A 14856-nucleotide genomic window follows, 5' to 3' on the forward strand; every position below is an offset into this window, starting at 1 on the left:
CATCGAAGGAAGCACTGGTCCAGGCCAAAATACAAACAATAAAAATAACAACAGAAACAATTCTAACCAAAAATGAAATGCTGAGGAAGAAACTGTGATGGAAACATTAAAGAAGAAGAAGGTTCTTTGTAGTAAGAGCCGATAATTTATTTAAAGCATTTCTAGAATATTACTGTTAGAAACATTTATTGAGTAGCCTGGACACCCATTTCTTCCCATTGTAATTCAGGATAAGGTAATTCCATGAGGCCTGCATCACCTCCTTCATTTCTCATTTTGCTTCAATGTCCTGACCCACAGTTTCCTCATGGCATTCTTCACTTCAGCGTTTCTTAAGGAGTAGATAACTGGGTTCAAGAGTGGAGTGATCACTGTGTAGAATAAGGCCACCATTTTGTCAACAGAAAATGTGGTGGAGGGTCGCATATAGATGAAGATGCAGGGCCCAAAGAATAAGACAACCACAGTAATGTGTGAGGCACAGGTGGAGAGAGCCTTTTGGCGTCCCTCCTTGCTGTGCCCTCTCAGGTGTACCAAGATGACAGCATAAGAGGTAAGGAGAACCCCAAAACTAATCAGTGAAAGGCTCCCACCATTAACCACAATGAGCTGGCCTATGAAGTAAGTGTCAGTGCAGGCAAGTTCCAGCAGAGGGAGGAGGTCACAGAAATAGTGGTTAATCACATTGGGGCCACAGAAGGGTAAACGGAACATGAGGAGAATTTGGGCAATTGAGTGGAGGAAACCACCCATCCAGGACACTCCCAACAAGAGCCTACACATCTGCTGGCTCATGATTGTCATATAGTGTAGAGGTTTACATATGGCCACGCACCTGTCATAGGCCATCACTGTGAGTAGGAAGATTTCAATACCACCAAAGAAATGGATAAAGAATAGCTGTGTGATACAGCCCTCTAGGGAGATGGTTTTCTTTTTAACAAGTAAATCCACAATGAGTTTGGGAGACGTAGTGGAAGAATAACAGATCTCCACAAAGGAGAGATGACTGAGGAAGAAATACATAGGAGAGCCAAGGCTTTTGCTGGATTTGATAGTTAATACTATGAGAGAATTCCCCAACACTATAGCCGTATACATGAGCAGAAACACCACAAAGCAAACCCTCTGAACTTCTTGTTTGGAAGAGAGTCCTAGAAAAATGAATTCTGTCACATTGCTGGTTGGCAGCATGATTACTGGTCAAAGGGTCAAGAGTTCTTTGAAATCTATAAATCAATAGCCACAGTCTTAAATCAGAATGGTGCCCAAAGGCAGAACCACCTATTATTCATAGTATGGTCAACAGGGTAACTGCAAGGGCAGATTCATCAGGTCATAATTAAAAACCAAGTTACTGTAAGGATCGTTAACAATATAGGATCTGAGGGAGTACAGTTTTCAGATCTAAAAGCAGTCTTATCATTGAGCTAGGGATTAGTCAAGAAGATCCAATAGAATGAGAAATGAAGAGGAATCAGCCAGGACTGAAGAACTTGGGAGACTTATACAATTCACCCCTATTTATGACTTTTAACTCTCTTGTTCCTTTTGCTGGAACTGCTATTCTTCGGTAGCCACAAAGCATGGGGAATTTGCTAGGAGAAAATCCTGTGAAATGATGCAAAAAAAAAGAAATCCAGTTTTTGAAATTAGTTGTGTCATTGTCACAGAAACATAGCATTTGAAAGTCACCTTAGAGATCATCTCATTTAATCCCTTATTTTATGATCAAAAAAACCAAGCTGCAGGGAGTTCAATTTAGCAAATATTCATTAAGGATCTGTGTTATACAATACATCACATAGAGCACCAAAGATAAGGAAACAAGAAACAAAAAGTAGTTTTTACTCTCAAGGAACTTTTATTCCTCTGGAAGAATATATACACATACATATATATGTATACATATGTGTATATATGTTTTAATATATATGTAATGTATTAATATATACCATAAAACTTATCAATGAAAAGGAATTTACTTTTCCTTGCCCCTCTACTCTCCTCCCTCCTTGACAATTCAAAAGAAAACTGATTTTTTAAAAAACAAATTTACATGACCACATTGGTCGTGTCCAAAAATGTACGTCTTCTTCTGCACTTTGAATCCATCACTTCTCTGGCAGGAAGGAGGTCACATGCTTCCTTGTCAGTCTTCTGGAATCTTGGTTTGATATTGTATAGAACAAAGTTTACAAGTCTTTCAAAGTTGTTTTTCACTGTAATGTTATTGTTATTGTATAACTTTTTTATTATGGAATTTGGGATAAAGCATCTCCACATAAGATTCAATCCAAAATAATTCTATTACCATGTGTAAAAGAAGGATCTAGGAAGATGTCAATTTTTAATTTTTATTTTCTGGTAAATAATATTTTGTAAAGATAGTTTTCAGCATTCATTTTAAAATATGATTTTGAGTTTCAATTTTTTTATCCCTCCCTCTCTTTCCCCCTTTTTAAGATAGCAAGTGATCTGATATAGAGTATACATATGCAGAAATGTAAATTTATTTCTGTTAGTCAAATTGTAAAATAAGAAACAGAACGAAAGGAAAAGTCATAAAAAATAAAAACCAACCAAAAATAAAAGAAAAGGAAATAGTATATTTCATTCAATCTGCATTCAGACTCCATATTTTTTTCTGGATGTGGATAGCATTTTTCATCATGAGTCTTTTGGAATTCTCTTGGATCATTGTATTGCTGAGAAGAGCCAAGTCATTTATTGCTTTTAAGTGTATACAATGTTCTCTAGCTTATGCTCACTTCACTCAGCTTCAGTTCATGTAAGTCTTTCTGGATTTTTCTGAAATCTGCCTGCTCACCATTTCCTTCCTCCCTTCCTCCCTCTCTCCCTTCGTTCTTCCCTTCTTCCTTCCTCTCTCCCTTCCTTCCTTCCTCCCTTCCTTCTTTCCTCCCTTCCCTTCTGCTTTCCTTCCTTCCCCTTCTCTTTCTTCTCCTCCTTCCTTTCTTTCCCTGCTTCCTCCCTTTCTTTTTTTCAGCTTTTTTTCTTTTATTACAAGCATACAATATTAATTGGTGAAACACTGAATACAAACTTCACTATAATGAAGTAATACATTAAACAATGTTCCAAAAAGATTCTTAGGCAAAAAGAAAAACTAGCCATCAAGAGTACAAAAATTACACAATACCATAAAGCACAAAAATGTAAGTTTTCAAATGAAATAGTAAAAAAAAATCTGTAGTCTCATTTTGATATATTGTGATTATTTCAGTTCTTTCCTTTGCCACACAATGATGTTAAAGGCTTAGTGACTGCAATATTTATTGTACTCTAACTCTAATTTTGTCTCATCTGAGAATTTTTTTCTTTATGCCCAGTTAAATGTTATTAGGATGCACATTTACACCAATGCTTTACATACATTTTAAACTAAATTCAAACTTTACCCCATTCTTCAAACATTAGCTTTCATATGAAGGAATTAAATGTAATAATAGCACCAACAAAATAGCACCACAACTTTTTAAAATCATTAATCTTTTCAGAAATGAGAATTCACTAAAACAAACTAAAATTCCAAGCCAATCTGATGTCCACTTGGTTTAGTGCGCTCTCTCGCTCTCTCTCTCTCTCCTTCATGTTTAATAAGTGATCATCATTTCTTACACTACAATATTATTCCATAACTTGTTCAGCTTTTCCCTAATTAATGGGCATTCCCTCAATATCCAATTCTTTGCTAACACAAAAAGAACTGCCAAAAGCATTTTTATATATGTATGTGCTTTCTCCTTTTTATAATCCCTTTGGATACAGACCTAGTAGTGGTATTGCTAGATCAAAGGGTATACCCAGTTTAAGTGCCCTTTGGACATAGTTCCAAAGTGCTCTCCAGAATGGTAAGATCATTTTGTAACTCCATTAACAAGTGGTTGAAAGTTGTCCCTTTTTCTCAATTTCCTCAGGATCATGGAATTCCAGGGGCAACTAGATGGCACCCTGGATAGAGCATTGGCCCTGAAATCAGGAGGAGCTGAATTCAAATCCAGTCTCAGATACTTAATACTTCCTTAGCTGTCCAAACTCCAAACAGGTGCTTAATTAATGTATGATGATTAAATTTCTTCCAGAGCTGAATAGAGTTGATCACAGAATACAACTATATGCTAACAAATCTTTTTTTTTTTTTAAACACTCCCCTACCTGATTTCTCTGTATATTTATAAAGCTCCAGAGAAAAAAAACCTTTTGAGTCCTGAGCTTGTAAAACAGCTAAAAAAAAAAAAAAAAGTAAAACATGGCTCAGGCTCAGGATTGACTTTAAAACCTGGTCACTCAGCTTACTCCATTTCTATTAATTAGCAAACCAGAAGGAGCATGATTATCCCACCTGGCATTCCTTTTGACTCCCTGAGCATCTGGAAATCAGAATTATTTTCTTCTTGACAGTCACTGGGAGTTCATAAGAACTGTTTCTGGTCTCTGCTATGCTTAAGAAGTAAAAAAGTCTTCCCAACTCAAAGCTAGTAAGATTTAGAATTATGAGACATTACAGAACATGAGGAACCTTAGGCCCAGAAAGATCAATCAATTAACATTTATTAAGCATCTACTTTATTCCAGGCACTGTGCTAAGGGTTGGGATACAAAGAAATACAAAAGTCAGTCTCTGCTTTTGAGGGGTTCACAGTCTAATATCAATGAGATAAGAAAGCCACAGTGGCAGAAGTTGAAGACAGGACTTGTGAATTTATAACCAATACTTTTCTAGAGCTGCTTCTTGAGAATTATAAGGGACTCTAGTGGTCATTTAGTCCAACCTACACCTGAAGAAGAATTCTTACTAAAAAGTGCCTGACAAGTGTTTGCTCAAAGATCTATTATGAGGGAGAACCTCTTCCCTCTGGCTGCCATGATTGACTACTCTACTTTTGGATCACTCAAGGTAAGTCTTTCCAACTTGGGATCCATCAACTTCTAAAAAAATATTTGGTAACTTTCAATGTAATGGAATTTCACATATTTCATTTTAATAATAATCTTACATATTTTATTTTTTATATATTTATAACCCTGAGAAAGGTTCCAAGGACTTCAATAGGCTACCCAAGAGATCCATGACATATACTCACATTCACCATGAAGACCTCCTTTTCTATTAAAAAGTTTTTCCTGACATGGAACCTTAATTACATCTTTCAGCACAATTGGGCTTCCACCCATTTCAATGGGAGTCCAGAAAATCCAGGGGAAGACAAAGAGGAAGAAACAATGAACTTGGGCTTCTCAGGGGACCAGGCACAGGAAGCTCTGAATTCCTGGTCTCCCTCCACATTCTTTAGCTTTTCTGAATCACAGGAATGATGGGTGGCGGACGAGCAGCTCCAAACTATCTCATCTCACATTTTAGCTTAAGGAGCTGTCAGGAAACTGGAGAAAAATAGATGAGATATCTCAGAACTAAATCTCTGAACCTATTATGATTTATAATATAATATCTGAATAATCCAAGCTGAAAGGGAATATCTAGGTCAACCCTCTCATTGCAGAGATTCAATTTAATTCTGCCACTAAGTACCAGTTGAGTGAAAAGTGCTGTTAGACACTAGGGATACAAAGCAAGGACAAAACAATCACTCCCTTGTGGGAGCTTATATTTTACTGAGAGGAAACTGCCTAGAGAAGTGAAATTCAAAGGTCTCCAGATAGTAAATTGCAGTCAGGATTCTAACCCAGAACTTCTACCTCAATATGTAGGTGATTTGCCATTAAGCCAAGTAATGGAGCTATTTTTACATATAGAAACAGTTACAGAACAAGCCTTACAACATCCTTCATATGAAATATGACAACATACAGGAACCAGAGAAACCGTTTTCACTATTAAGATGTCAGGAAGACTTAAAATTAATTTCACAGAGAACCAGGATCTTATGGCTAGCTGTTAAATTATTAATAATCCAAGAATTAGAAAAAAAAGACTTCAATTAATCTCCTTAGTCATTGTTTCTAGTCAGAGCCATGGAAAGGAGTCAATCCCTGCTCTTTCTTTGAATAGACAAATTTAATCATTTAAAAAAAATTCTTCCTAAGGATGTATGATCTGAGACTTGGTCAAGTACAGTGATTTTCATAGAGGAAAAGTCTTTTTAAAAAACAGATGTTTATTTTTTATTATCAGATATTTTTCTCCCTCTCACTTCCTACTCAATAACAACAAAAAAGAAAAAAAATAACAACAACCTCATAACAAATAAAATAGATAATTCCATTTCTGAGGAAATAGCTGATTACCAGTTAGCAGAAAATCACACCTCCCCAACCTTCTTTTTATTCACCACATTTACTGGTCAGCTGAGAATGAGCTTTCCCTTTCTCTAACTAAGCAGCCTGGATAGATTGCTATGATGCTTGAGGAGTGCCAGCCAAACATGGAATAATAGCCCAACAAGAGAAAGTCAGAGTCCACCTCAGTATATGGATTGAGCTAAGAAAATTTCCCTTCTTTTCTGAGATCAAATCTAAGGGGTGAAGTAGAAATAGTTACCCAGCTTTCAGCTCATCTTGTTCTAAAAGCCACCAGTCAATAAGATAATTGGGGAAAAAGTCCAAAGTTTATCTAATGGAAAACTGAATTGGGGAATTGAGGTCCCTGAAGCTTCCCATTGTCTCCTGTCAGGGGACTTTCCCCAGTAGACTAAATTAAACTTGTAGGTTAAGGAAACTTTGTTCTAATTCCCAACTTCTTAAATTGTGCTCGTGACCCCCAAATCTCATAACTGAATTGACAGATTCAATTGACAAATTGTGACATTATTACTAAATGTTTTATTTGAATGACTACTTTATATATCCATATTCCTAGGGTCCCATGAAAAATTTTCAGGTAAAAAGGGTTCATGAGTGGAAAAAGTTTAAGAAGCCTTGGTTTAATTGATCAAATAAAAAATTACTGCTTTTCATCACATATTAAATTGATCTGACATTTTTGATGAAATCTTGATGAACAGCTTAACTGTAAATCTGGAGAAACTATGATAGTTTGAGAGAAATTGTGAGAACAGAAAGGAAAGACAAAGGGAATTCCTTTCTTTTTTATTGTTTTCTTTATTTTTCTGGTTTTAATGTACATTTTAAAAAAATACACATTATTTTATGAATAATGTTGGAAGACAAAAATCAGAAGAAAAGGGAAAATCATGAGAGGAAAAAATGGAAGAAAAAGGAAAATAGTGAACATACCAGGTGCATTCATTCTCCATAATTCTCTCTCTGGATGCAAATGGCTTTTTCTTTCTACAGTTTATTGGAATTGCCTTGGATCATTGAACCACTGAGAAGAACCAAATGTTTCATCTTGCTGTCACTGTGTACATTGTATTCCTGGTTCTACTTGTTTTGCTCAGCATCAGTTCATGTAAATCTTTCTAAAATCAGCTTGTCCATCATTTAGATAGAACAATAACATTGCATTACTTTCATATACTATAACTTATTCAACCACTCCCCAATTGATAGGCATTTACTCACTTTCCAAGAGAATTTATTTCTTGAGACAAATGGGTTTAACTCTTTTTTATTTTATTTTTTTCTTTCTTTTCTTTCTTTCTTTTTTAAAATAATTATAACTTTTTATTGACAGACTCCATGCCAGGGTAATTTTTTACATTATCCCTTGTACTCACTTCTGTTCCGATTTTTCCCCTCCCTCCCTTCACCCCCTCCCCCAGATGGCAAGCAGTCCTATACATGGGGTTTAACTCTTCTTAAGAATTCTTTTTATGTTTCTTTCTTTTATTTTATTTATTTATTTATTTATTTTTAATAGCTTTTTATTTACAAATTATAGCATGGGTAATTTTACACATTGACAACTGCCAAACCTTTTGTTCCAATTTTTTCCCTCCTTCTCCTCCCCCCATCCCCTAGATAGCAGGATGACCAATACATGTTAAATATATTAAAGTATAAATTAAATACAAAATAAGTATAAATGACCAAACCGTTATTTTGCTGTTAATGTTTCTTTCTTAAGGTAAGGTTAACAAAGAAACACAAAGAATTTTTAAGAGAACCAAATAATGGCACATGTTTCCAGAACTGAGAAATTCATACTTGTAGAGATATGTAAAGATAACTTTGGCACTCCCCACTGATACATTATAAATAATTACTTGTACTTTTTGTTTGTTACAGTGTTAACAAATTTTATAGAAAGTAATTTTAATACTTATTTAAGTTTAGGAAGTTAAGTCGGGGCTGGAAAATTAAAACAACTCTGATGTATTATCTTACACCTCTCTGATTGGCTAATATGACAGAAAAGGAAAATGAGGTTTTTAGGGGATGTGGAAAAGTTGGTACACTAACACATTTTTGGTGGAATTATAAACTGATTCAATTATTTTGGAGAGCAATCTGGAACTTTGTCTAAAAGGCTATAAAACTGGGCATTATACTTTGATCCATCAATACTACTACCTGGTCTGTATTCCAAAGAGATAATAAAAAAGAGAAAAAGACCCACATTGTACAAAAATATTTATCATTTGTCCTTCATTCTAGAAAAGGACCATGAGATCAGGGAGGGGATGCTATAACATGCAAGTGAATTGGATTTGAATGAGGGAAGGCTAAGCAAGGTCACAATCCTCACTTTTTCCTCCAGTGCCATCTGGGTCCAGTGGCAAGATATAGGTCAGGATGACTAAAGATGGTCCCTAAAGCTAAGTAGCAGTTAATGCAAAGAATATCCTCTTTCAACTAATCAAAAAACAACAACAACAACAACAACAACAACAACAACCAAATAACTGAATGAATCTGGGAGAGGGTGATCTTCATGGTTTGTAGCCAAAACAGAAATCACTGCTATTTACATTCAATCTGAGTCAATCTGGACTAAAATGACTAAACAGGCTTGGCCTAGGACTCATTAGTAGCCAATTAAAATCAGATTGCTTTAAGCCCTACTCCATGAGAAAGAAATCTAGCCAGCAAACCATAGTAGCTCTTTTGTGGTGGCAAAAAATTGGAAATTGAGGGGTGCCCATTAAATGGGAATGAATGAAAAAGTTGTGGTATATAAATGTAATGAATTACTATTGTGTTATAACAAGTGATAAGCGGGCAGATTTCAGAAAAAGCCTGAAAAGACTTAGATGAACTGATGCAAAGTAAAGAGAGCAGAATCAGGAGAATATTGTAGGCAGTAATAGCAACGTTGTATGTTGATCAAATGTAAATGACTTGGCTATTTTCAGCAAAACAATGATCTAGGACAAGTCCAAAAGATTTATGTTGAAAAATGTTATTCACCTCCAGAGAATGAAGTGATGGTGTCTGAATATAGATTGAAGAATATTATTTTTTCATTTTTCCTGTTTTTTCCCTTTAGTGTGTTTTTTATTTAACATGACTAATATGGAAATCTATTTTACATGATTGCACATGTATAACCTATGTTAAATTGCTTTCCATCTTTAAAAGGGGAAAATAAAGGAAGGAGGGAGAAAATTTGGAACTCAAAATTAAAAAAAATATATGTTAAAATTGTTTTATATGTAATCATTCTCAATTTCCAATTACAGATGGGGAAAATGGTATTTAAAAAGATAGGAGCTTGACCTACAATTTCATTAGTTAAGGGAACTCTCAGAAGAGAAAACTCCTATCAGTGAAGGTTGACATCTTCTCTGTTGCTTAGAGAGATTAAGAGAAATTGATGTAACATTTTATTTTATTTTTTTCAAAGGATATTCACATCCATGATTCTAATGGAGTCTGAGTCTTAGAAATCAGTAGCTATCAATATTTTGGTATGATATTCTCTTAACCCCACCACAATGTAGAATAGATAACTGTATTGGGAAATAGGTTTCCCTTTACTTCTTCCTCACTGTCAGTTTGAACAGAAAATGTTAGGGAAAATCTGTTACTTTGTAAACTCAATGATAATGTTGCTTCAAGAGAAAATTTTTATATAATTGATGGATTTGAAAATCAAAATAATGTAATTTAGGAAAACTGGAATGGACTTGTATTGATGGAATTCAAGTGATATCAGGAAGAAGTGTAAGACTTTAAGTACCAACTAAAAATATGATTCTTCTTATAATTTGGTTCTATAGCATGCTTTAAAAATAATCATTCAAACTGCCAAATGTGAGTTATACCCTGTTTGAAAAGTTGTTAAAGAGCAACCAAAGCATTCAATGAAAAGGAAAAACTGCAAAATTGGATAATGATATGGATTGAAAGTATTTTTTGGTTTTCTTGTGTTAAAGTACTTGAAGAATTATTTGAACCAAAAAAACTCAGCAGTATTGCCAGCAAGGCAGAAACCACACTACTTTTAAACAAACTGTATTGTGAAACTTGCATATTGAGTAGATATTTTGAAAAATTGAAGATAAATTTTTGCAAGGTTTTCAAATTTATACTCTAATCCAGAAAGATAACTGTATGTATGTATGTATATAAATGAACAAACAAATAAATTAGGACCATGGATGAATTGATAAAATCATATGTTGGTGTTATTTCTTCTCATTTTAAAATATTTGCCTTGAAATGAAATAGAGTAAATAGCAAAATAACTGCTCATCAGTCACTTGGTCTGTCTACAGAAACTATTCTAACCTTAAAGACATTTCTAAATGTGACTATCGATTTTCCAAGAGCAAATTTCACGTCCTAACATAGTGTCTGATACATAGTAGATACTTAATAGAATCTTGTTGATAGATTGAAACATGTTTATTCATTGTTAATCTGCTGGAACTAGAATGGTGAATGGTTCAGAATAGAATGATTTCTTATGATTGCATGCTGAAATCAGAATTTGAACCTGATAATTTTATTATGTTTTGCTATGGATGAATAGAGGGTTCTCTACTTTAAAATGGGGAAGGAAGTGGCTTTCCATTTCCATGCCAGTATGAGATACTAAGATATTGATGAGATACTGATGAGCTTTGTTTTATAGCAATACCTGGAGTGTCATTCTGGATGTAAGGAGGGGAGAAGAGTCTAAATAGCCACAGAGAAAAAGAAGAGTCAAGGACTGTCTTTTAGGTGTTGTAATTGGCTAGGATTGAATTCTGTTCATCTGTGTAAAGCCTGAACTCTTGTTCTATCACTCTAAGGGACAAGAGACTTGAGGATGATTTGAAATATTAGGTGAGCCAAAGGTGAGACAAAGACTAGACATATTCATAAAGAATGAAAGGATATTGGCCTGGGATGGAAAAAGATTGACCTTGTTCTGGTTGCAAGTTCTGCTATTAACTAACTAGGTGTCCTAAGTACTCATTTTACTTCAATAGATCTTGCTTCCTCATCTTCAGAATCAGTGACTTGGATTAGAGCAGTAATATGAAAATATTTAAGAACTGGCTCTCTGGAAAAAAAAATGTATGCAAGACACATGCTTAATTTAATCTTCATTATTAACATTTCCCCATCATTTTCTAAGATATAGACAAATCATAAAATAATGCATTAAGCCCTGATGTGTAGTATTTGCTGATTTCTGAGGTGTGTTTGTTCACTTTGGAAAGTTTAATAATCAGTTCATCTTAGCCAGTTTAAAGCTGACTCCAACAAACTCCTGGACTAAAAGATCTTTAAAATATTTCCCAACACTAACTTTTAAAAAAAAATAACTTTTTATTGACAGAACCCATGCCAGGGTAATTTTTTACAACATTATCTCTTGCACTCACTTCTGTTCCGATTTTTCCCTTCCCTCCCTCCACCCCATCCCCCAGATGGCAAGCAGTCCTATACATGTTAAATAGGTTACAGTAGATCTTGGATACAATATATGTGTGCAGAACCGAACAGTTCTCTTGTTGCTCAGGGAGAATTGGATTTAGAAGGTAGAAATAACCTGGGAAGAAGAACAAAAATGCAAAGAGTTTACATTCATTTCCTAGTGTTCTTTTTTGGGTGTAGCTGCTTCTGTCCATCCTTGATCCAACACTAACATTTGATAATTCTAGGAGTTTGTCCATTGGAGGTTGTGTTTCTGGCTAAATATAGGTTAATTCCATAGAATTTTTTTAATTTATGGGTGGTGTTGGGGTGTGTGTTTGTGTGTGCATACAGATATGTGTGTGATAAAAAGACAAATTAGGTATAGAATAGGCCTAAGTAGCCATGGCAGCTTTTTAATCAGTTTACCAAGGCTATCTGAGGATGGAGTGGGTACAGCAGGAAAGGGACACTCCTTCATTCTGATTCTTAAAGGAGAAATAAGCGATTCATCAAATGGTTCCTTTGTAGAAGTCCAGGATTTCTGATTAGACTAATTAATCTGTAAATTTATCTCAGTCTTCTGGGGAAAGGCCCTTGATAGGGAATGCTCAAAAGCCTCAGGGACCACAATTCCCTGATTTCAGTTTTTTATCTCCTAAACTTAAGGCTTCTTCAGAGTAGAAATAATTGCTTCTGATCCTTTTGGACAGAATCCAGATATTCTGACCCCAAATCCATTATGTCTACTGTGTTCCCCATTCAACCCAGACTAAGTCATGAATATCATTGATATCCAGGATGCACTGAAACAACTTCCCACTGCTGTAAATAATGGAGCAGAATTTTAAAATTCAGGATAGAACACATTGCTAATAATAATATGCACTAAAGTAACATCAGAAAAAGCCTCATAGAGATGACAAGGATGACTGCAATATAAAATACAGTGATCTCGTATTAAAAGCGCTGGCAAATCAGGCTCCTAAAGGCTGATTTATAAGCACCTGTGTGAGGTGAGAATCTACCTCCAATGCCTCATGTCAATGAGAAAGACATGTGAATTCTTTCTTATAGAACATGTCAATAGAAAATGGATCCTACTAAGCAAGAAACTCTTAGAATGTGGCCCCAATAATGGATATATTCCATCTAAGGACAAGGCTCACTAAATATAGAAATACTTATTTCCAGAAAGTTAGGAAGTGGGTAGGATAGAATGGAAACCAAGTCATGATGAAGACCTACTCCAGAGGAGAAGTCTATATATATGTGTGTGTTTAATTTCAATTGTGAAAGATTTTGATATAAAATTTAAAGATTAATTCTTTTTATCTTTTTTTTATTTTATTAAAGCTTTTTATTTACAAAACACAAGCATGGGTAATTTTTCAACATTGGCCCTTGCAAAGCCTTCTGTTCCAAATTATCCCTTCCTTCTCCCCACTCGCTCCCCTAGATGGCAGGCAGTCTAATACATGTTAATGATGTTAAAATACATGTTAAATCCAATATATGTATACATATATATACACATATATATTTTTTGAAATATATTCCTGTTGTCTTTTGAACTATATCAAGTTAGAGTTTCTTTGTTTCTCTACATGTAAGACAGTCCAGAATACAAAGAAATTGGCCACTTTTATGACATTACATGAAATTTGGATAGGGATAGGTTAAGAGGCTCTTACTATAGCACTAAAATGGGAAGAGGGGGTCCGGATTTCTGCAGTCTTAGTGACACCTTCAAGGCCTGTATTTATTTTTATATCTTCTATTTACTTCTTCATGTACATGTATGAGCCAAGTTAATTTTGGTCTTTCTGTCTCAATTTCCAAGAAAATGACTGGCACAGGGTAAACACATCACAAATGTTTGTTTATTGAATGATTGAGAGGGCAACCTTAGATTTAGAGCTGGAAAAGGCGATCTTGCCCAAAGTCATTATATTATAGATTACAAAACTGACACTCAGACAATTTACATGGATGACATTGAATTATACAAGTCAGCCTGTTTTGTCCAGGGCTCAAAAGAAAAGATTTACACGCAAAATTCAAGACTGTTACAATATCCAGCCATTCTACAGTCAAATTCAAGATAACCATTATTGTCAAAGTCACAATTCATTTTTATCTATACATTTTCAGTCCCCTCTCATGTTCACTTTTTTGGTCCACAATCCCTTCATGGCATTCTTTACTTCTGCATTTCTCAAGGTATAAATAATGGGATTCAACATTGGGGTAACCACCGTGTAGAACACAGCCACGAGTTTGTCTTCAGTGAAGGTGGAAGAGGGCCGCAAGTAGAGAAAAATGGCAGGACCAAAGAATAAAAGGACAACAGTGATGTGGGAGGCACAAGTGGACAGGGCCTTGCGTCTCCCCTCTGCTGACTGGTTTCTCAAGTGAACCAGGATGACAACATAAGAAGAAATCAAAAAGAGAAAGGAAATCACAGAAAATAAACCACTATTGGCAAGCACAATGATCCCCTCCACAAAAGTGTCAGTACAGGCGAGCTTGAACAAGGGATGGAGGTCACAGAAATAATGGTCAATCACATGGGGACCACAGAAGGGCAATTGGACAGTAATGAGGATCTGAATCACAGAGTGGAACATTCCTCCTAACCAGGAGCTTAACACCAGCATCTGACACACAGGGCGGCTCATGATGGTCATGTAGTGCAGGGGTTTACAGATGGCTACATACCGGTCATAGGCCATCACTGTGAGCAGGAGGATCTCAGCCACCCCAAAGAAGTGGAAGAAAAAGATCTGGGTCATACAGCCATCCAAAGAGATGGTTTTATTTTCAACCAATAAACCAGAAATGAATTTAGGAACAATAGTAGAGGAGTAACAGATCTCTACTAAGGACAGGTGGCTAAGGAAGAAATACATGGGAGAGCTCAGACTCTTGCTGCTGTTGACAGTTAAGATGATAAGGCCATTGCCCAACATTGTGGCCATGTACACAGGAAGAAACACCACAAAAGAAACTCTCTCTGCTTCTGGATCCTGGAAGAGTCCTGTGAATAGTAATTGGGTCACGTTGTTTTTAACAGCCATGGAATCCAACCATGTCAGATCACTGCTAAAGAAGCTCAGTAGGCCT

At 35.4% G+C, this 14856-nt stretch overlaps 2 protein-coding genes across 2 annotated transcripts; both read right to left on the bottom strand.

Moving 5' to 3' along the window:
- Positions 1 to 264: 264 nt before the first annotated feature.
- On the bottom strand, positions 265 to 1194 carry LOC116419716 (olfactory receptor 4X2-like). The gene has a single exon (XM_031941318.1). The coding sequence runs from the start codon at positions 1192 to 1194 to the stop codon at positions 265 to 267; it is 930 nt and encodes a 309-aa protein (XP_031797178.1).
- A 12686-nt stretch (positions 1195 to 13880) lies between these two features.
- Positions 13881 to 14810, bottom strand: LOC100926694 (olfactory receptor 4B1-like). Its single transcript, XM_012553011.2, has one exon. It carries the CDS (start codon positions 14808 to 14810, stop codon positions 13881 to 13883), a length of 930 nt encoding a protein of 309 aa, XP_012408465.2.
- Positions 14811 to 14856: the final 46 nt, after the last annotated feature.

This window comes from Sarcophilus harrisii, chromosome 6 (genome assembly GCF_902635505.1).
Source record: "Sarcophilus harrisii chromosome 6, mSarHar1.11, whole genome shotgun sequence".
Lineage (NCBI taxonomy): Eukaryota > Metazoa > Chordata > Mammalia > Dasyuromorphia > Dasyuridae > Sarcophilus > Sarcophilus harrisii.

Bases quoted from the DNA above. Each gene is read 5' to 3' on its own strand.
- LOC116419716 (XM_031941318.1), bottom strand. From the start codon at position 1,194: ATGCTGCCAACCAGCAATGTGACAGAATTCATTTTTCTAGGACTCTCT.
- LOC100926694 (XM_012553011.2), bottom strand. From the start codon at position 14,810: ATGGCTGTTAAAAACAACGTGACCCAATTACTATTCACAGGACTCTTC.